The sequence below is a fragment of the Drosophila kikkawai genome, chromosome 2L (assembly GCF_030179895.1).
Source record: "Drosophila kikkawai strain 14028-0561.14 chromosome 2L, DkikHiC1v2, whole genome shotgun sequence".
NCBI lineage: Eukaryota > Metazoa > Arthropoda > Insecta > Diptera > Drosophilidae > Drosophila > Drosophila kikkawai.
In genome coordinates this window covers 11,989,011-12,011,863 of record NC_091728.1, presented here as the reverse complement: position 1 = coordinate 12,011,863, position 22,853 = coordinate 11,989,011, and the positions used below count along the sequence as shown (strand labels likewise).

Sequence of the window (22,853 nt, the reverse complement as noted above, 5' to 3'; positions counted from 1 at the left end):
GAAATGCACTTACAACTTTTAAACCTTTACCATTACTCCCTTGCCTTGCCAGATATCTGGACTTCTTTCGTACTTCCGCCTTAATAAAGGCTTTCTCGCCCCTCCTCCGGAAAGGATAAAAAGTATGGCAAGCATGTTCCGCAGAATAAACTTTTTTTTCGGGCACATGTGTTGGCCTCATCCTCGTCTGGCGGGATCTGAAGGAGGCATAACTCTGTTGTTAGGCTCGCGAGGCATTCGCAAAGAAATTTGCCCCATGCCTCGCCGTATTGTTTTCTTTTTTGAGGCTGCCTAAAAGTATGCAGTCGCAGCTGCATCCATTCTGTACCGGATTCCGGGGGTTTTCCGAAGTTTTCCACAATGGGCGACGAATAAAAAGAGCTCGCGGCGAACACAATGGATAGATAATGGAGTGGGTTTGGACTTGGTTTCTTAAAGAATTTCGTAAATATTTTGAACAGTTTTTGGCCCAATAATGGCATTTTTCCATTTGCTTCGAGGTTAATTTAGTTCATCTTTTACTTTTGCTGGCTAAAGTTTGTTAATTTTACATAAATTTGGCGACATTTCCTCCCGCAGTGCACTGCGGAAATTGTTTTGAATACTTCATTTCTGCATTTTTCCCTGAAATTTATTTATACATCGTTTTTGCCATCATTCTTGGCGAGAACTTGGTCCGAGCAGATTGCACCAAGGAAGGAGGGTAAAAAGAACCGACGAAAAAATAGGAAAAATAATTTCCCTTTTATGCAGATGAGTCCTGCTTGCAGAGTGTCCTTTTCTGTAATGAAATTGACATCTCGTGCCGCGATTCAAGCTGATTCCGTTTTTGTTCCGCTCTGTTATGTTCATTTCGCCTTTCGAATTTCCTCATAAAGTACGTTTTTCTTTTGCAACATCCTCTTGTTACTTCTGGGAGAGATTTCAATTCAATTTCCGCATTTGTTTGGCTTATTCTTTTTCTATTTACTCCCGTCTTAGTTCTTGGTAAAATAAAAATCTTTGGTTACTTAAAAGTTGACAGTTGCATAGTTATTCAAAGCTTGTGCCATCAGAACTATAAAATGACTTTCTCACATTATTTTCATTCACCATATTATCCAACGATATAATCAATATCCGCAGGCGACAATAATTCGCAAACTTCAATAAACCATTATCAGGATCGTCGTCCACATCCGCTGGGATGCCTCATTAACCGTGGCAGCCCTGGTTGCACTTTCAAATGATTAAAAAGCGTAATGAAAAATGCATGCTAAAGTTTGGCCCGTTTGTGTCATTGAAATTCAAGTGACACACCGCCCTGCCCATCCCACGATCCCTGCTATTAAACCCTCAGACATCACACGTCCGCATAATAATTAAATTGAATATGGCAATTATACCCAATTTCACTTGTTTTTATACCCTGACTCGGGGTAAGCAAGGTTTTTTAAATTAATTCATAAAATGATTGAAAATGAAAAACCCAAAAAGAGCTTTAGATAAACTGATATTCTTCCGATTTCTAATAGTTTAATAAAACATTAAAAATATATGCCAGTATTTCTAAGATCTACAAGGGTGTTCTATCTTCGTTAATTTAAAAAATCCCTCTTTCAGCATTTTGTTTTTTAACCGCTGTTGTTATGGCTGCTGTTGTTGTTGGAAAGGGCATAAAAAATGGATACAATAAAATTGCATAACGAATAAAATGCGGTCGGAGTGAATTGGTCTTCCTTACCAGATCCAAACCAATTGCTAGATCCAAGCAAAAAAAAAAACTGCAACCAGGTTAATTGTTTATTAATGTTTTGCATTTTTTTCCCCTTTTTTACGGTTGCAAATGATGTTTGTTTTTGTTAATATTAATGTTTAACGGGCGTTGTTTAATTTGGTTGCTAATTAAGCATTTAACACATCATTTTTGTATCCTACTGATGCATTTAATTTTTATTTCAATTTGCTCACCGAGTGCCTTGGCCGCCCATTCAGTTCCTTTATTTGTCTTTTTCGGATTTTTATTTAATTTAATGCCTCAGTTACAACTCATTTTATATGCTTAAATACATGATACATAGGTGTAGTCCGTGTACGAGTGTGTTTGTTTCTGTATATATATATGTCTATAACTGTATATGATGGTATATATTTATATATATATATATATTTTGTGTCTTCATTTCAATGGTGTCCATAGCTCTGCTTTTAATTCAAATATAGTTCTCACAATTCAACATTTTTCTTTGTGTGTAATTTTTACGCAGTTAAAGCAACACAATTATCGTTTTTATTATTTTAGCTTAATGTTTAACATTCTGTTTTATCTTTACATCAATTGTAAGCCTTTAGTACATGGTAATTAAATTGTTTGTTGAAGATGACCGTATGAAGATTGGATCTCATGAGCTTTGGTAAGAGTATTTGATGAACAAAACTAAATTGAAGTGGAAGTATTGCACTTTTTATTCAGTTTAGAATTTGCAAACTAATCAAAGGCTTTTTAATCATTTGGCATTTGTTGTTTATTATATATAAGTATTTTTAGAATTGTTTAATGCTAAGTAACCCTCCTTTAAATTACCTTCGTCTGACCATTTTGGAATCTCTTCTGCCAAAGCTTTCGTTCACTTGAATTGTAACTTTAAACTGAATCCAAAATTTGCAGCTTTAAGTCAACTGGCCTATATCTACAAAAAATAAAAACGGTAAAGGTAATTTCGTATTCTAAGTACTCGATATGTGTGCGGGCTTAGTTACCTATTTTACTTTGCATTTAACTTGCAATCCTTAAGGCGTCTATCCGAATAAATATTTAATTTGGGTGTTCGCTATCTTATATGCATGAGTGTGGGTGTCAGCAGCGTTTGACGCACGATTATATAGATGTGTATGTATTTATATATACTTAGATCGTGTCGTTTACTATGTGATAACTATGAAACTTTCTCAGTTTTGAAGCACAGCATTGAAAGCAAAACGAAATTGCATTTACCCTTTGGTTGGTTTGTCTTAACTCCTATACATAGCTGTGGTTATGAGTGTATATAGATTCCCGGTAAGGGTCGTGATTGATGGATATACATATGCTGGCCAAGCTCTAGGGGGCCTGGTGTCTCATATATACGTTCGCGTTATATATATGGGGGAAGGGCGGATCGTAATCAGGGTCTGTTTCACTAGGGACTAATCGAGTACTTGTATATATTTCCGTAGAAGCCTTACACATAGTTCCGTACATAGGTAAAGTGTGTAAACTCTAGGCTAGATTCGCTTTAACTAACACAGACTTACTCTAGGGCTAGAACCAACAGCAGTTCGGACTGTTAACAATAGTGACGGGATGATGACGAGGAGCAGCAGCCACGCAATGTCCACGGAGGGATTGTGGCCCCCGCTGGATTCCGCATCCGCCTCGTTGGCATTGCCGGTGGCCAGCAACGGGTTCTGCGTCTTATCTAGGAAGGATTTTTGTTCAGATAAACCGATTTCGTTCAAGTTCGACTGATATCGCGTATCTGAATGAATGGCAGGGATGGTGGACATGAAATGAAATAGAGCACAAAGAAGCCGTAGAAGTCGTTGTGAGTGGGGACATAGTGACATAGCGATTTGAGAAGAGTGCTAGGGAGCAAAGGAAGAGGCTGTCTTCTATCTACTCACTTTTATCCTGTCCATAGATGGACCGCGTGGAGTCGGAGCCGCCGTACGCATAGTTGTTGTTGATCCCATTCTCTCCCCAATGCGAGTCTGTGGAGTAGAGGCCCGATGAGGCAGTGGTTGGCGGATAGGACACTGCAACAAGGATCAAGGTTGCATTTAATTACAAATTTTGTTTTGGTAAGAATTTAAATCTAGGTAAATTTTACATATATTTGTAATTTAAAGCCAGCATAAGGCACCTTTTTGTCTACCTTATTGGCAACAATAAATTTTAAATATTTTATAAAAAATATAAAATTATTAAAATGAAACAATTAACATTAATACAGTATCGATATACTGATATTTCCTATCATATTTCCTGAATTGAATAATACTTTATTTTTATACCCTTGCAGGGTATTATAATTTCAGTCAGAAGTTTGCAACGCAGTGAAGGAGACGTTTCCGACCCTATAAAGTATATATATTCTTGATCAGCATCAACAGCCGAGTCGATCCAGCCATGTCCGTCTGTCCGTCTGTCTGTCTGTCCGTCTGTCTGTCTGTCCGTCTGTCCGTCTGTCTGTTTCTACGCAAACTAGTCCCTCAGTTTTAAAGCTATCTTAATGAAACTTTGCATATAGTCTTCTATATGCTCTCACTGCTATATATGTCGGAACGGGCCGGATCGGACGACTATATCATATAGCTGCCATACAAATGTTCGATAAATTTTTAGAAAAAAAATTATAACTTTGCTGTTTTTCAATATTTTTGCATCATTTTTGAGATATAGCCATTTTATATTATTCCAGAATTTTAGTAAAAATTTTATGAAAATCGGACGACTATATGATATAGCTGCCATAGGAAAGATCGGGAAATTAATAGAAATCAAATTATAGCTTCGTTGTTTTTCAACGCATTTTTATTTACTCTGAGATATAAGTTTTTTTTATTATTCTAGAATTTTGGTATAAATTTCATAAAAATCGGACAACTATATCTTATGCCATAGAAGCGATCGGTAAATGTATAAAATATATAAAGCTGGGAATGTAAAACTGTAACTGTCAAACTGTAAACATAATAAGTATAGGTAAAATGTAATGAAACTCTGTTTTGTGAGTGTTTTCAGCATTTAAATCTATAAAATAAACATCAAAACCAATCTGCAAGGGTATACAAACTTCGGCGTGCCGAAGTTAGCTTCCTTTCTTGTTCTTATATATTTATATGTTTAAATTTGATTTTCCTTTGCCTGTTATTGTTGTAAAATTGTCCCCAATTGAGATATTTCAATAGGCAATTTAATTTTATCCGCCCTTCTGCACTGTATTGTGTTTTCATTTACTTTGAATTTATTCAAGTCTCCATAGATATACATCACATTGATGAACAATAACAACAATGAATATTCTATTTACTGGGAGAAGTTCTTGTTTTCATAAAATTTACATTTTTCCAATTGAGAATTTCCAGCACGTTTTATTTCATTTGTTTTGTATGCGTTTACAATCATTTTTTCTTATTTCAATTTTGGTGCAGTCAGTGACAGTCCGGCTTTTTATCAACTCTGCATAATTTTGCATTTGTGTCTCTTCACATTCCATACGCCTCGTGGATTATGCAGAATGCTAATTAATATATATATTCGTAATAATGTGTCAATATGCACATTTTTGCCTCCCAGAGAGTTGTCCATAATTAAAACCCTTCGACTCGCTGTCATTTTGATTTGTTGCAATTGCATTTCCAGCGATGATTTTCATGGAAAATCAAAGCTTCAGCTCTAAACTATTTAAATATGTAAAATCTGTTCGGTATGTCATTTAATGAGGGAATGCATTTTCAAAATTTTAGAGTAATTACTATTCAAATGCCAAATATGTGATACGGGGATTTGCCATGATGGACTTTGAAACCTTAGAAACTATAAAACCCTCTGTATTTTGATGAAGGTAGCTTATACACTTGTCTATATGTTAAAATTAAATAAGAAGACAAAATTTTAAATGCATTATAATATTTAGCTTTTATTTTGCAGAATTAGAGTTTGGTTAGTTAGTATCTTCTATCCCGCCATTACGGTCTCCTCGATAATTTGCTGTAGAATAATCTCCACCTGTCTTCGCTCTTCTAAATGTTCCTCAAAAATATAATCCATACACGAAACAGCAGACATTTGGGCACCCTCAAGATTTCTATATGGTGATTCGAGGTTTTTGAGATTAGATGCTGGTTGCTTGAATTTTTCTAGAGCTTCTTCCACGGCCGACAGACATTCCTGGGGCTCGTAAGATGGACAATTCACGCCAGCATTGATCACATCCAAGTTGATGCTGTCAAGACCATTGAAGGCCCTGTCCAAGTTCCGATTGAACACCGTATTAAGCCAGATAAATTCATTTGCACATTGGCGCATCTTCAGAGAGTAGCGTTGGTTGACCTCTTCTGTGACATTCAGAGCGTTTCGAGTACCTTTACCGTAGGAGGCCTTTGACACTTGTAAGACTTTATCCGCCGCCCAGTACTGCCACTCATCCTGAGTTCTGACTAATAAGCGAACGACTTCTTCCTGTTGTCTGAGGTTATTGTAGTACTCTTCATTCCCTGGCCAGTGAATGTTTAATTCCGTGACAGCTGTCAGTGCTTCCAGTATGCCTTGCCTCGTCTTCTTCTTGATAATATCAGGAAGAATTGAGAGGCCTTTACTCATGAAATCTTCTAGACGGCTCTTGAGTCCAAAACTTTGCATTGAATTCGCCTGCTGACTGGATGTGATTTGTTGGAGAACCAACAGACCAAGTTCTTCACTTTTACTCTCGACATCATAGTAAGCCCAGGATTCGGCAAGGACAAGGAAAAGGATCAGGCACGTTATACGCTGCATTTTTCCGGTTTAAAAAGAGACTTCGTAGCGCTTTGACCGAAGTCCCGGTACTACCTGGTAGGCACCTTGTTTTAAAGTTTAAGTAAGAGGAAGTATCCGATTAATGTTTGCTTAGCTGGCCCTTGTTAGCGCATTGTGTAATCTTGAAGATATATAACAATAGAATGAAATAAATATTGACGGGTGACTCCGATTGTTGCCAATGCATCTGTGTTAGTTAGGTGAAAATTGCATAGTAATATTTTTCAGCCAGTTAAGTGAGCCAAAGAACATTTTTATAATGGAACTTAGTCTTAGAGACAAAGCTTTGGCAATCTAATTTAGGCACCTTAATGCACAAAGCTTTGGGTATCAGATATACCATAGCTGTGAATTTAATCACAAGCGAATAAATATAACTATTATAGGAACAATCAAAAAATGCTCCCCCTTATAATAAATATTTAAGATATATATATTGCTGTTTAATTAATATATATTTTAATTCACTGTTAAACTGCAGGAATATCGCTATCTATCCCGAATTTATGGTCCCGAGATACTCCTGGATAGTGTCCTGCAGCTGTAACTCCACCTGAATTCGCTCCTCCATATATTTCGCCAAAACCAACTCCATGTCCTGAACTTCACCTTCCTGCACCGGATCGATACCAGACGTGAGCTCCTGGAGAGTCTGTGCCGCGGGCTCTAGTCCCTTGAGAGCATCTCTCACGGCCTTCAAGCACTCATTGGGTTCAATGTTAGAACAGTTATCAGTGGCATAGGTCACCTCATTGAAGCGGTCCTGAAGATCGGACAGGGACACTCCCAAGTCAATATTTAACTGGATTAGGGGCCAAGCAAACTGACCGGCACGCCTATTCAACTCGATTGCGTAGCGAACATTAAGCTTCTCGGTAACGTCCAAGGCTTTTTGAGTACGTTGACCAGACGTAGACTCTGATACCTTCGCAACTTGATTCGTCTTCCAGATCTTCCACTCCTCCTGTTGCTCCAATAGCCCAAGAACTTCGGTTTGCAGCGATTGGAGGTCGCTGAGGCCTCCATCCAGTGGCCAAGTAATGAGCAAGCCAGTTAGAGCTGCCAGAGCTTCCTGCAGGGCCTTCTTCCTTTTCTTCTCGGTGGTATTTGGTAGATCGGACAGTAACTTCCTTACCGCATTATTCAGTTCCTCCTTGAATTGGGAAACGGCTTGGACATTATCGTTCTGCAGTTTGGCGAATTGTGGAACGACCAAAAATCTCCTCTCATTTCCTTGCTCATTAATGAAGGCTTTAGTAGATTCTTCAGCCCAGGTAATACCAAGGACCATTAGAAGGACCAGCCACGCGCTTGGCTGCATTTTTCCAACTTCTTCTCAGAGGTTTTGTTGTGTTCTAGTCCAAGTCTAGATAGTATCTGATAAATACTTTGTCGGAAACTTAAATAAGCAACAAGCTTTGGCCAACATTTGCTCAGCCGGTGGCTTTCAACGGTCAGCCAACACGTGTTAAATAAAATTATTTAATCTTCGAGGTATATTACAATTTTCATTTAAAATGAAACATATAAAGCATACGCCGCGTGGTCTTCACTTAATAAATTTAAACAAATTTAGTGGGTGCTTAGTACATCTTTCTTTTATATTATTTTGAATAACTAATAATATTAAAAGTACTATTTTCCATTTAAAAAATTATGAAAAACGGATAACTAAGCTATAGTATTGAATTTTGGGCGAAAATAAAAAGGAAATGTAATAAATATAAACCATTAAATTCAGTTTACTCAAAGGTGACCCGAGGTTGTACATTTTTAGCGTTGCTTTTATTTTATTTTTAGTATGACTTTGAATTCGTTTCCAATCGATAACTAAAAAATCTTCCCTTCAATCAAATCCATCACGTAATTAAACTAAAGACGTGATATTAACTCGCAATCGCACACATGGCCACATGGCCACATAGCAACTTTAAAGCCAAGTTTTCGCCGATGGCCCAGGCTAAGGTTCATGGAGCCGCAGGAAAGGAAACTTCTGCGGCTAAGCCAGACCAGCCAAGACCAGCCTGGCCAAAAATTCCACACCTTGGGCGTAAGACGTGACTTGATTTTTCACTGGCTTGATTATGCCCGCTCAACGAGCTTTTCCTTTCCCATTCTGTGGCGACTATGTAGGTTCACTCGAGGGGCAAGTGCCAGGGCGGGGTGCCAGAGTGAGTCCTGCTTCGAATTTGGGCAATTAAGTCCGGCCACGGATGCGGTCGAGTTTTTTTCAGATTTTTTTTGTTTGGCTCTCGCTTCCTTTTGGCCTTCCAATTGGCTTTGTCCCTGGCACGGACGAGCATCTAAATGGCTTAGATTTGTCAATTCGTGTTAAGGCCAATGCGGTATTTTTTCAATGCCTCGGGCCTTTATTGGACCCACTGGACATGGAGAACTTAATTAGCTGGGACCGAATGGGAGGTTGAAAAACTTTAATGGATAGTTGCACCTTATACTAAGAAACTAGCCTTGTTTTTTGCCTTAACTTTAGAAATCTCTTTGTTTTAATAACAATTGAGAGTTGAAAGTAGGTTTGGAATTGTAAAGATACTAAGTTCATAGACTTACCATATAGCCGAATAATGCCATCCGTCTCGCCTCTGGGATTCTTGGCCACACATTTGTAGATGCCATCATCGCCACTACCCACATTGATGATGGTCAACTTCATATGGGTCTTATATGCCGGAAGACCAATGCTTGCTTCAACTCTGCGAATGAAGAATGAAATGTTTTCCACATTTTGAGAACACATTCTAAAAGAAATACCGTTGTTAATTTATAGTTAGCTAACAACTTACTTGTACTTGTGCGAATCGTGAATAATTGGTCCCTCGCCACGTGTCCAATAGTTGAGGGATGTGGGATGTGCCTCAGTGAAGCATTCGATGGTAACGTTGAAACCTTCTGGAGCGCCAACCAATTGATGGGGTATCAGCAGCATTGGAGGAACTAGAATCACAAATACAAATACAATCAGCATCACAATTACTTTATATGTAATCCAATCACTTTCATTTGGCAATCGTACAACTGTCTTTCACCCACTTTTTGTAATCAAAAAAGTTCAACTCAACGAATTCATAAACTCAGCCTGAAAGTAAACTTGTGGTCAACTTCTCTATAATTCATTTGACGTTGTTAGAACTTATTTTTGCCCACTTTTTGTTATTGGCAAACAACAAAGTTTCAAAACCAAATTATGCATGCATATATTTCATATAGATTTTTGCCTGCTGTTTTTAGGTTTATGCAAATGTCTTGATTTAAGCAGGCAATTTTTTTCTCAGTCTGCCACTGATTTTCATTTAAATTGCAAGTCAAGAGGAGCCACCAGGAGAAAGTTCTTGAGCCTCAAAAAATGGAAACGAAAAAAAACTATTTCTTTTCAACGAAATCTTATGAATAGCATTATTCGAGATTTTTCTTATCTTGGGTCGACTGCCATCTTGCACCTGCCTGCAGCTTTGCAATTATATGCGAGGACATCCATGGAGAAGCAACCTTTGCCACCTCAAGAAGAAGCTAACACAAAAAGTCCCACACTTCAGGCGCATTTGGCGCGCTTTTTTAATTAAGATATTAAATGGGAAATGTCGCAGAGAGCGGGACTAATGAACACTCGGCACTACGTCGCTCCATAGTTATTGTCAGCCGACGAACATCTTCTTCAGCATCTCCATCATCATTAAGGTGCACAATGGATATCCTTCGGCGGGAGTCATGGTGCTTTTGCCTTGTCATTTGCCCGCCTGTTTTACCTTTTGTTGATTTATGTCCACCACGAGTTGGCAATTAAGCTGAAGGGTTGACAAAAAAGAAATGCCACAGGGAGGAGGAGGAGGAGGAGCTCCAATTGAATTTTTAATCAGCTCGGACACAAATTAGCGCCAGGTTTGCCGGCCTTCTTTTGCTCATATTTTTTTGGAGTATCTTGTGGCTCTTTTGTTTTTTTTTTGATGAGGTGTTCAGCGCCATTAGGGTTGGGCATAATCCTCTTAATCAAAGCAAGCTTAAGTGTGATGAAGTGGCCAGCTTAATTAGCCTGTCTGCGAGTAGGGTCAAGTGTGCCACTCGGAGAGTATCTGCCAAAGGAGATCACAAATCCAATTTGCTACCAGATTTTTCAGTATAACGATAATATTTTGATTGGCAGATTCCTCCGCATAAGCAAGGACATTTTCCTTTGATACTTGAAACTTATACACACAGTCCCGAACAATTTGTTAAAACAACTGTGACAGCTTGCATATGTCCTTTAGCCAGGATGCCCACACATATATGTACGTATGTAAGTATATAGTACGTACAGTCGCATACATTTATTTTTGTGGCGTGCGCTGCCTAACAAGCAGGAAGCAACAAATTCAGTTTCTGTTTCCGGCTCCAAGGAGAGCGGTTCTTATGTGTATTTCTGACTGCATACTGATTTGTTGCCTTTGTGCAACCGAAACAGAAACAGAAACAGAAACAGAAACGGAGACGGAACGGAAAAGTTCGCCAGCAAAGGGCAACATATGCTGCAAACGACCCTTAACCTGTGCCACTCCTAGAAAAAACCGAAACCTTACTCATTTCGTATGCAGCACAGATATTCTATATTGATATAATTTCTGTTGATTTTTCCCCAGACAACTTTTGAGCGGAGCTTAAGCGAAAGTCAAGCAGAAATCACCTTGAAGTTGTCGTCTCTACCATTTCCATTCATTTTAATTGCCCGCACAAAAAGCAGTGCCGAGTGAAAGGCGCCAGGACTCGAGTGGCGCGGCCGGCAGGACAAACATTTGCCAGGACTAACAGCTTCCTCCACTCCTTTCGGTCACTGATTTAAATTACAATTGAGTGGCGACAATATTGGCGAAAGCCAAGAATTCAGCAAGGCAGGATCCAAGCAGCTACAACTGTTAAGTGCCACAAGGACTCGCGTTGAATCAACAATAATTTAGCCAGGCGGGGGAGAGAATGCGCCGGACCGTGCCGGACCCGGACATTGAGTGACATTCTTTTCTTCTATAGAAAAGTGCAGAAAAAAAAATGGTAAGGTGGCCCCGACTGCCAGTGTAAACAACTTGAAAATTAGCCGTTAATGAAGCCTCGTTAAGGGGTTGAAGGGAGGGCCAAGCCGAGTGGATTACTGTCCAAGTAGCGCACCATTGATTGCACTGCCGGCGGACAATCCTGGGACAATATTTGTGGAATTAGTGAGTCGCAATGGGATGATGGGATTGACTTGATTGTCGGAACATTACACGGCAGAACGGTGTGCTTTCTCCGACAATCCCGACGACAATCGTCGATTGTTACGGCTATCAGTGGATGTGGATGGCACCTGGTTGGGATCAACGTTTAAAAAATCATTTCTGTCTGGCCAATCAGGAGTAGTAATAGCCATTAGAGAATCGAATATGGCTAGCCATGATAGTCCTTGACTTTGAAGTCGGCTATAATAAGAAATTGCTCTTGATTGGAGCATCTGAGTGTAGGAAAAATATATCGCAAGGCTTTTCAATGAAAAGTGAATACTACAATTTACAACTTTTAGAAATAAATGAAACCGTATTACAAATAATAGCTTACTGAATGTATTTAGTCATTGATAAAGACATAGTTTCTAGTTCTTTTTATTGAAAGCTGATTACACATAGTATTAATATTTACTTGCGATTGCAATTTCCTCTTAACCACAAAAAACTTGGCCTTTCATAGTCGATACTACACCCATTCCATCTACAGGATCCGCACACACATTGAACAATTTCATTTTTTATGAAGGACTTCTGCCGCAATCAAGGTATTTTCGACTGTTCTGTTTGTATTCCCATTTTTTGTAGTTCGTTTTTTGCGAAAAGCCCCCGCACAAGTGTAATTTGTATTGCACTTTTTACAGGATACTGGACAGGGGTTAGCAACTGCCAACAGAGACCGGTGTGCCGTCCAGTTCGGTTTACTGCTGGGAGGAAGGGATTGCAGGATTGCTGGATTGCAGGATTGCAGGATAGTGACCGAGGTTTGTTTGGCGGCAGTGGCGAATGTCGTGTACAAAACAAAAATAGATTTATGCTTGCGGCATTTTTAAGTGACAGCAAACGAGCAAATTTCTGTGACGACCAGCCGCCCCACTGCCCAGCCGCCCATTTCCGCAGGGATGTCAGCACTTGACAGCACATGTGATGTGTCTGTCGCCTGTAATAAATCTTGAAAAAGTGCACAACAGGCAACGCAGTGATTTGATTCCATCCTCCATTTTTTTACCAAGCTGTTTTGGTATAAGCCACAAGCTATAGGAGCTACAAGTGTGCTTCCGATTGCAAAATCTCGCCATAGTGGGTGTCCTTTATGGGACTTTAGCGAGTTTTTTTTTTTTGCACTGCAGGACTCGTAAGAGTTGAAGTTTGAGATGATTTAAAACATGGATTGGTACAAGGATGGATTTAATGTAAAATGCAAAACCCAATAACATGCAATGAAATAGTTTTTAGAATAAGTTAAAATTGTTAATGCCTTTCTAAGAAAAATCTGTGTGTTTAAAACTTTTTTCTACCGTAAACTTAATCCCTTTACACGCAGAAAGAGTGTTAAACTTTAATCCGCGGCTGCCAAATAGAAATATGAGTGGCAGCGAATCACGAAGTGTTCGTAATAAAAACAAACTTTAAGCTAGACAAATACAACGGATAAACAAAATATCCAGTCCACACGTAACAAAAATAAATTGAAACACCGCCGAATGGAAAAATAGGGAATATCAGCGGAAACAACAGGGCTTGTATTTCGATTTTAGTCAAGTTCTGCGAATACGTTATCGAACGGGTAACAAAACCCTTAACGTGGCTGGCAAAAAGTGCTGACTTTGGGGGGTCACTACATCATTTGCAGTCCCTAGTCTGGGGCATCTGGGAGAGGATACTTACAGTCCACGCTGACTTTGATGCGCTTGGAAACCGTGGGGGGCACCCCGTTGGAGGCGATGCAAAGATAGGCGCCCATGTCCAGGCGCGAGATGCGGGTGATCTCCAGCGTATCGCCCTCCCACTCGTTCACTGCAAAGGGATGACACGACGGGGACAGTGTTAAATGATTGATGCACTGCATCCTGCTGACAATCGCACTTACCTATGTGATTCTTATTGATGGCTATGCGGGAGTTGTCGTCCCGCTTCCATTTGATGATGGGGCGGGGACTGCCGCTGGCCCGACACCTCAGCGATATGTTGGCGCCCTCCCGCACAATCACATCGCTGGAGCTCAGCGAGTCGTCGATGTTGGGGGGAACTGTGGAGAATGGGAAAATTCGGAATATTGGAAAATATGAAAATCAGCGAAAAAGTGGCAACACTTAGCCCACAGAATTTAATATTGGGAAACTCAGCAGGTCATTCATAAATGTTAATCGCGAAGGGTATCTTAATCCCAAACGTATTTTTGTAGTTCAATTATGAGTTCTAGATTTTCTAATGTTTATAATTTAGTTATCAAATAATTAAGAATTTAATAATTGTATATAAATAACCAATATTTCTAAAAGAAATGTCTCTGATGTTGACTAGTGTAATCGGCAATATCCGCTAAACTGTTGCACACCGATAATCCTCTTAAATAGATGAAGTCAGCATCCATTTAAAATTGAACTCTGCTCTTGTATTTATGCATGATAAATATTGGCCAACACACTCTAGTTTGGCAACAGGAAATTGCTTTTATATGAGCCCAACAGTTGCAGGGCAATTATTTTTGAATTTCTCATTATTCGATCAAATTGAAGAGCAATTTATGGGATATACGGCATGTGTCTGCACTTTTATTTTCGATTTAATTTGGGAAACCTATTATAACCTTGCTCATTCAATTATAATCGGCAAAAAAAAAGGTGTTTATCTTTATGCTAACCCAATTAGCAGGGTTGTGCTTTCATGCAGCGAGCCTTTTTTGGATAAAATTTATTAGACACATGTATAGTGTTAGCCAATATTATTACATCTATGGTTTTTCGGGCTGGGCCTAAAATACATTTGATAGTCTGTATATAATTTCGTTTCTTTTTCTCACATTTTTTAATTAAAAGCACGCTCACTCGCTCCCTTATCCACAAATATCGCATGCATTTTTAATAATTTGTTTGTTGTTTGTCCAGGCAGGGAAAATAATTTCGCCTGGCCAAAGGATTCACTGAACTGTGCTCCGTTTCGGGCTCCGAACCGGGCACGAGCCCAAGTCCTGGATCTCGTTCTCTGGACTCCACTTTGCTGTTGGCCTTCTCCTGTTTACGCCTCCCCCCTTTCCGTATTGTTTTTCGCCATGTTTGTCCGCCGCTTTAAGGCACATAAATTATTTTTTAATTCACCGCGTATTTGCACAGGATTTCCGTGAGCCCCGCCGAGAATCCCTGGAGTTCACCGCCCTGATTAGGTTCCCCCGAAAAGATGGCCGGGACTTACCCACTACGTTCAGGTAGCCGAACTGCGTTTTGGCCGTCACCGTGTTGATCTGGCACATGTACCGACCCCTGTCCTCCTCGTGCACGTTGTTTATGTGCAGATACCAGGTGCGGTGGCGGTCGTGCTTGTCGTGCGTGACACTAATGCGTGGATTGCGCGTGATCACGTGATTGTGAACGGTCAGAATGGCGGATTGCTCGAAGTGCATCCAGGCGACCTGAAAGGAAAATATAACTTTAATGTTTTACTTAAAAAATAATAAAAGAAATTGAAAATATAAATAATAAAGATATAACTTAAGCAAGCGGCAGGAAAATTATGTAAGGATAACTCTCCAGAAACAGCAACCGAGATTTTCCTTTATTTTGCTGAAAAATATCATTAAAAAAAGGTCATGTTTTGTTTTAAAATCAACCTATGTATATAATTATATATTTAAATTACCAAAACATCCTCTAAAGTATTGGTTATGCTTGTAAAAACACTCTAATTGCTTTTACTTCATGTGCATTTGGTTCCTCCTCTTGTGACTATTTAGTAACCTTTCAGACATGGCTGGTACTTAAAAGACCCGGAACTTTTTAATAACATCCTAACGTAGCCGTTCTTCTTTTTTATATTGTGTCACTAGCACACACGTAGTATATGGAACACCCAGCAATTTCACAGCTCAGCATCAGCAGTCAAAATGGAGGAGAAGAAAAAAAAAAATGTTTGGAAAATGGCAGAGAGCGGAAGCGAGAAAATTGCATCATAGTGTCGCATATAAAAATAAACGCAACCGGTTACAAGTTCCTGTGATGTTCAAAAACGGAGAAGGACCTGCAGTCCTGTGTGTGTGTGAGTGTGTGTGTGCGGTGATAGCTATGAATTACATGAGGCCAATCTAGGGAGAGGCGAAGCCTTACTTACAGACGCCCAGCTACTTAAACATGCCATCCGAGACTAGAGCTAAACCAGGTCTCTCGTTTCTATACCTTTGGCCCAGAGATTCCCAGGACGCACTTGCATGCGCCGCACGTCCACGGAGTACGGGGGAGAGAGAAGCCTTCCCCAGCTGCACATCCTCTTGTTGCTCTCATTTACACCTCAATTTGATTCTATTTCCTGCATTCCGGCACTCTATTGGATGGTTTTTCGGAGCCAGAGTCAGATCCAGGAGCCAGGCCGCTAACAAGGCCAGCGATGATGGCCACTTGAGCTCGGAATCCAGCACTTTGAGTGCTGCCTAATGATGCCCCCCCAGTCGGTGGCAGTGTAATCCGCCTTTGGATTTGTTAATGATCTGCTTAAAGCCCGGCTTTTGATGGCTCTCTATTGTCAAAGGTCTCAATAGAATAAACTGAATGCCTGATTTTGGGGTTGCAGTTTAATAATTAATTAGTTGACTTATCCTTCGCCGCGGTGCCAGCTCATTTAGCATGCATACCCAGTCTAGTCTTTTTTGAACACGGATTTTATGCCAAGTAATCAAATCATTAGCACTCATTACAAGCAGCTTAATTAATTAATCATTTCACGTTCCCTTTGCTTCCGCATTTCTTTTTCTGCTTTTTGGTCTTCCTTTCTCTATTTTAATTTCCTTTCACCGCCAAAGGGGAGCAGCTAATGATGCATAAAAACTAAACGGTGTAAGCACTTTTCAGGGCAGTCTCCCCTTTGCGTTAAATGGGGGAAAAATATAGGGTATTTTCTGTGGTGATTTAAAGATCTTGTGCAAAAATATTGTACAGCGTTACTCATCTTGTTTTTAATTTAAGATCTTTATAGGGACATGTGGAAATAATTTATAATTCTAAATCATATGCTCACCTTATAAGACCCCAGATTTTTAACGGAACATCCCAGTTTAACGTTACGTCCAGCAGGTACAGTTACATTTTCGATGTATTCGGTAAATTCGGGTTCTTCGACAACAGCTAAAAATGTGAAAAAACAAAATAATACAAATAGTGAGATGAAGTGGAATTTATTTTAATTTAGTGCATAAAATATTTATAAAGTTTTATTCATATTTGACTTAGTTCTATGTCAATATGCCAGCCATGAATTTGCATAATCAAATAAAGCGTAAAAATCAATTATGCGCACAAAATTAATTGTAAAAATGTTCCTATATCCGCGCACACGCCACAAAAAAATTGCTTTTGGGGGTGCAAAATAATTATTCCATTGATTTCTGCGTTGACTCATTATTGCTGATGCTTTCCCGGGGCTTTGCCGGAGGGGAAAATCGGAAAACAACAAATGTGTACAAATATAATTTAACTTATGTTGGCACACACAGACGCATACCGAATTTCCACGTTTCAATATATGCCTGCAACATCAACAAGTTAAATTCTCTTTTTTTCCCCAGCTCTCAATGTGGAAATGCAAATGCTTTCATTAAACTTTTAATGACCGAACCGTACTGTGAAAATGCATTTAAATTGTGGCACGAAGGCAACTGGGGAAAACTCCTAACAGCATTTTCTTTATTGTTCAGACAAATATTGATACTCCGTCGGGGACAAAGGGGGCGACTTAGCTTTATTCATTTAGCTGCTAATTTAGTTGAGCCAAGCAAATATTTAATATAGATTTTCAATTCATGTTTGCTTTGAGCCTGATAGCCTCACGGAAATGCTTTGGCAATTCAATTAAACTGTTTGAGTTGCAATTATTTAATCGCATTCCTGAAAAGGCAACAATTATGCATAACAAATCGCACAATTTCAATAAAGTCAACATGCGCCCGAGCAGTCAAAGAATTTTGAATAAGCATCGCAACTATGTATGCAATTCGACTCGTAGCTTACATTATGTATATAAAAGTTATTATAAATTCAGGAAAGTCGAGATTAAATTGATTTTTGAAGTCAAATAAAACCTTTTCCCTATAACTATGATAGTTACAATCCAAGCTTGTTGAATTATGAAGAAAATATATATATCTTGGGTAAAGTCAAGCTACAACTAAATCAAAAACTGTTCTCTGGAAAATTATATTTAAAGTAAACTGTTCAGTTGATCTCTCTGGTCAGATATATTGATTCATTTCAATGTATTTGCTCTATGAAAGTGCAAATTTTAATTACAATTTATGATTAGCTCGTTTCTATTTGGGCAACAAAATTGCACGTCTCTTGAAATAGTTTCAAACTGGCATCGTATCGCGTTTGGCTCTAGCTTAATTAGCTATTTATAATGTCCGTGTGCCTGCCAGACATCTGTGTATATGCACCACAAACATATAGAGTTACATATTGGCCGAATTGAAATGTGCACAAGTCAATACGATTCGGTTGATTCGACGTAACCACGGGGCATGCAAACAATGTGTTTCAGCTCGCCCTCTTGGGCCGTTTTTCAGAACAGCAGGCAGCTGGCCTAACTAATTATGAAACAATAACACAAGAGTTGCATAAATTGACGAAAGTCACCATCCTTTTGTTCTTCCCATTGCAAAGTGCAGAGAGAGAAATTTAAATGAAATCAGATATTATAAAGATGTCATTCGAAAGCTTACTGAAGAGCTCTCTAATTTTTAGGAAAATATATGAATTAGATAACTATATTACCATAGTTTCTGGTGGCTTCGGAGGCAACTCTTTTGGCTCTGTACTTGGGAATCCTAGGTGCATCATTTGCACACATTTTCATTACGCTTAATGTACTTTAAATACTTGTAACTTTCTGTTTTTGTTTCTTTCTGTGTGATCATTGCATGGAATAGTGACAAAAAATAGATGCAAAGCACAAACACTGTTGCCCCTTGCTGCAAGTCAAGCGTTCAACGTTTACGCAATGGCACCAGGAGCGGGGAAATGCTCTGCATAATCATGGGATTTCATCCAGCTGCAATTTTCGCGCCAGAGCGCGTGTCTGCATATAAATTTTGTTGAGGTCTCAGCCAGCCATTCGCTGCCACGCCCCTACGCCCCCACGGGGGCAGAAAAACAACAGAATGAATGAGAAGCCTGATAGAGATGACAGTTTTGCGAGAAAGTGAATTAGGGATGATTAAAATGCATCTAATCTAAAATCTCATTTTCTATTTTTCCTATTTCTAAGAGGCACAAAATTATGAAACATTTGTTATTATTTGAATTATTCTAATGATGATCACACCGTTTTTTTTTAAATAAAATATTCCTATATTTGTAATAATAAAAATTACTTTCATTGCAGCGAAAAACATAGACTAAAAATATATATAAAAGCAACCCCAACAATGAGACCATGCATGAAAATATTACTGCTGTCTTCAAGTAAATATTCAACACTTAATTGAAGTTGATATTGCAATTTTGCTGGCACTGTCAAGGTGCTCGACTCATGAATAAATTGACAGCTCACAATGCATAAAACACGCTGGCTATGATGCTCGTATTGGCCATCGGCAGTTGGGGGATCGCAGCAGGAACCCGGGGGAGGGCAGGATGCAGATGGAGCTGAGTTTGAGTTGAGGATGCGGATGATGCGGTGGATGTCGCCTGTTGCGACATAAATCTCGCTGCCTGAATGAATTTTGCGCACAGTTGAGCGGCTATGTTGCTGTTGTTTTTGCCACTGCACCTGAGAACAATGACAGCCGGCATTTTCATGGGTTGCCACGAGTTGAGTGGCGGATCGGAGGTGGGTGCGTGTTAACCCCGAGGCACTGTCACCGTACTGGATTTCTTTTCACCGCCACACAAATGTGTGTGTACTTGGAAAAATTGAAAGGTAATTTAACTAAATTTTTGAATAACTGAAAATCAACCAGAATCTCATGTCCGAAGCTTATCAAAGGACTTGAATTATTTTTGTTTTTTTTTTTATTGAATTTTTAAATTTATTTCTTTTAAGGATTTAAATTTCGCCTAGTGTACTACCGTATCTATCAGCATGGCTCTTGTTCTGAATCCTGCGGCCTCTCAGTTTTTGGCATAAAGCCGTGTATCACTAATGCCCCGCGGAGTCCGTTTATCATCCGTCTTTTCCCTTCAAACTGCATGTATTTGCCTTCCCTTCTGATATTTGCCAATGCAAATATGATTGGCTTTGGGGGTGGCCATGGCAGGACGCCTACGAGACCAAAGTACTATCTGGGTGTTATTGACGGCATCATGTCATATTGAGAGGCCACACTGAGAGGCCAAACAAGAGGCAAACGGATTGTAGTATTTATAAAGCCCTACACAATAGAGTTCATTGATGATGGTAAAGGTTATTGGTAAACTAAAGGCACATTTTCTTTATACTTTTCATTTTCATAAAAGTGTATTCTCTATTACTTTAGCTTAATTTTCATTTAGATGAGATGTACGAGATACTCACTGTTTAAATTCGAGGTCGGCACATTGGCCACGCCGCCGGCAACAATCAGGCCATTGCTCCCGACCACCGTGTTAGCGGTGCCGCTGCCAACCACAGCTCCTCCGCCTGCTCCTGCTCCCGTTCCCACTCCTGGTCCACCAAAGCCCACCGCCACTGTCTTGGAGCCGGACGGATGCTTGCCCCCGGCAATGCCGACGCCTCCGCCTCCGCTACCGCCGTTGAGTATCTGCGGCAGGATGATCTTGTTGGTGGAGTCCCCCGCTGTTGCCGCGAGCACGAGGAGGGCCCCAATTAGACGCCAGGACGGGGGCAACATCAACTTGCCGTTGCGGTCGACTCAGCCACAGCCAGGAGCCCCAAGGATGGCCTCGTCTCCTGGCCAAAGTGCATCCTCCCGGATCTGGCGCCTCGCTTTTAGCTGCCCCGCTGTCGCTCTAGTTTTTTTAGACCGCCGCGGGGATTGTTTGCTTTACAGCTTTCACTCGACGCTTTTCACGCGGCTTTGTTATCGGAGTTTTTCGCCAGTGGCATTTACCAAAATTTTCATATTTGTTTTTAGCGTTTTTCGGGGATTATTTTCGTGGGCCAATCATTTGAGATATTCTGTGTCAATGTTGTAAATGCATTTTATGAAAGGCTGGTATATATTGAAATGGTGGAATTTTATTTTATTTAAGTGACTTTGCTGGTGAATTTTTGGAAATGGTTGCTAATATTTTTTAAAATCATTCACTCTTGTTTACCATAGTTGGAAAAAGTAAACTTAACTATTTGGAAACAAAGTTTTCTATTTGGAAACATTTTTAAAAATATAAAATCTAATACGACAGTATATATAAACTGTTTAACGCTTAAAAACAAATAAAATATTAAAAGTCACCCTATAAATAATAATAATTAATTTTAAATCTCTGCGTATCCTATTTTAAATGAAAAATACAAGGATATGGTCTCTAACCAAAATGTAAGGTTACCTTTAAGCCCCAGACTAGTTTTTCCATTTGCACCCTTTTATAGTGATACATTTTCCATCTGCCAGCGAGAAAAAGGATAGGAAAAACTGCCTTAATTCTCGAGTTTTCCATTTGACTTTGGTGCCATAAATTTGCTTTCAATGCACTGGATTTCCCCCGTTTCCCGTCCCCCCCCAGCAATTGTTTGCCGTCTAGTAACTTTCAACGCGTGCACACAGATGCCATGCAGATTTGCTGGGGAATTCAATAAAGTTTGGCAAAATATTATGCCACAGAGCCGCATGCCCGGCGCCTGCCACGCCCCCTTGCGTAGGCAGTCGCACGTGTTGCAGCAAAGTTTAAGCCACCAAAAAGGAAAGGGGCCAACGAAATACCCGAAAAGCCATAAAGATTTGCCTCGGAAGCAGGAACTCGAGCGCCCTTTGGCGACCAGTTGATAAATGTTTCTGCTTTATATAGTTTATCTTTAGGCAGAATTAAAAGTCGGGAAAGGCCCAACCGGATTCCATAAAAATAAAAATTCCTTATCTAAAATGCTCTCAAAAATAAATGGCACTACAGTCGGCAAACGCTGAGAAATAGGAGTATGTACCACACATGTGCAGACAGCGAAGTTTATGCCAATTAATTTAAATGCTCTTTCCATTTGTTGTTTATCTTAAGTTTTTGGTCCCCCAGCCTCCTCCTTTCCTCGTTTCTGACTTTATTTCTTACTTTTTCAACTTTATTTTTTGACAACGTTGTAGTAATATCTTAAGTTTCTCTAGGAGAAATGAGTGTGTAGCATTTTATGATTGGCATACAGTGCCCCAAAAGTTTGAAACTCTTTTTTTATTATTATTACTTATAAAATATTAAGATATATATCATTTCTGCATACTGTAGGAATATTAGGATAGAATATGATATGAAATTTAATGCTGATCGTAACAGAATTTCAAAAACAAACAAAAACATTAACAAAATAATATGCAATAACAATATTTTTAAATTCAATTTAAAAATATATTTAGTATAGGCAAAATAGTTTAAATTCTAGTTCATATTTGTAAAACATACTGTTCCTGGCTCTGTTTCGTTTCTGTTTCTTGGCCAGGCCATCGGAAGCGAAACTTTCCCTTGAACAATTTTTATTTTTTATGGCTTTTAAGCGTGTCGCCTTCAGCTTCTGCTTTTTGTGGGGTCCGCACGCAGCTTGGCCAACACACTCGCAAACGGAGAGACAAAACTTTTTCCCTTATGGCTCGCTTATGAAATTAAGCAATTTCTGGCAGCACACCCCGGCCCCTTGGCCATCAGCTCACACATGATGAAGCTTTTTCGGCATAGACCAAAACAGATTTACCATCAAAAACGAGAACAAGAACAAGAAGTCCAACAAATTTTATGCACTTTTTTATGAGTTTGGCAAAGTGTTTGTAATTAAATTAATAAATTGTTCGGAGGAGCAACTTGTTCTGGATGTGTTTTTGTATTTTTTTCTTTGTTTTTATGCTAGGAAATTAAATTTTAATGAGGCTATTTAGATTGTGTGTGTCCTGTTTTGTGAATGATAACTTTTGGCAAAACAAATTGGCTTATAACTGGAGCAACTTTAGAAAT

At 39.3% G+C, this 22,853-nt stretch overlaps 1 protein-coding gene across 1 annotated transcript; it reads right to left on the bottom strand.

Moving 5' to 3' along the window:
• Nucleotides 1-2,248: 2,248 nt before the first annotated feature.
• Nucleotides 2,249-20,765, bottom strand: DIP-zeta (Dpr-interacting protein zeta). The gene is made up of 9 exons (XM_017178173.3): nucleotides 20,278-20,765; nucleotides 16,786-16,892; nucleotides 14,974-15,190; nucleotides 13,652-13,810; nucleotides 13,450-13,578; nucleotides 9,340-9,490; nucleotides 9,107-9,249; nucleotides 3,643-3,774; nucleotides 2,249-3,497 (listed from the first exon to the last, which is right to left on the bottom strand). The coding sequence occupies exons 1-9, from the start codon at nucleotides 20,591-20,593 to the stop codon at nucleotides 3,259-3,261; spliced, it is 1,593 nt and encodes a 530-aa protein (XP_017033662.1). The 5' UTR covers nucleotides 20,594-20,765; the 3' UTR covers nucleotides 2,249-3,258.
• Between the last annotated feature and the right edge of the window lie 2,088 nt (nucleotides 20,766-22,853).

Coding starts and splice junctions, on each gene's coding strand:
- DIP-zeta (XM_017178173.3), bottom strand. CDS start 20,593: ATGTTGCCCCCGTCCTGGCGTCTAATTGGGGCCCTCCTCGTGCTCGCG. Junction 16,893..20,277: donor GCCGACCTCGAATTTAAACA/GTGAGTATCTCG, acceptor TCACATTTTTAG/CTGTTGTCGAAGAACCCGAA. Junction 13,811..14,973: donor CGGCTACCTGAACGTAGTGG/GTAAGTCCCGGC, acceptor CATTCTCCACAG/TTCCCCCCAACATCGACGAC.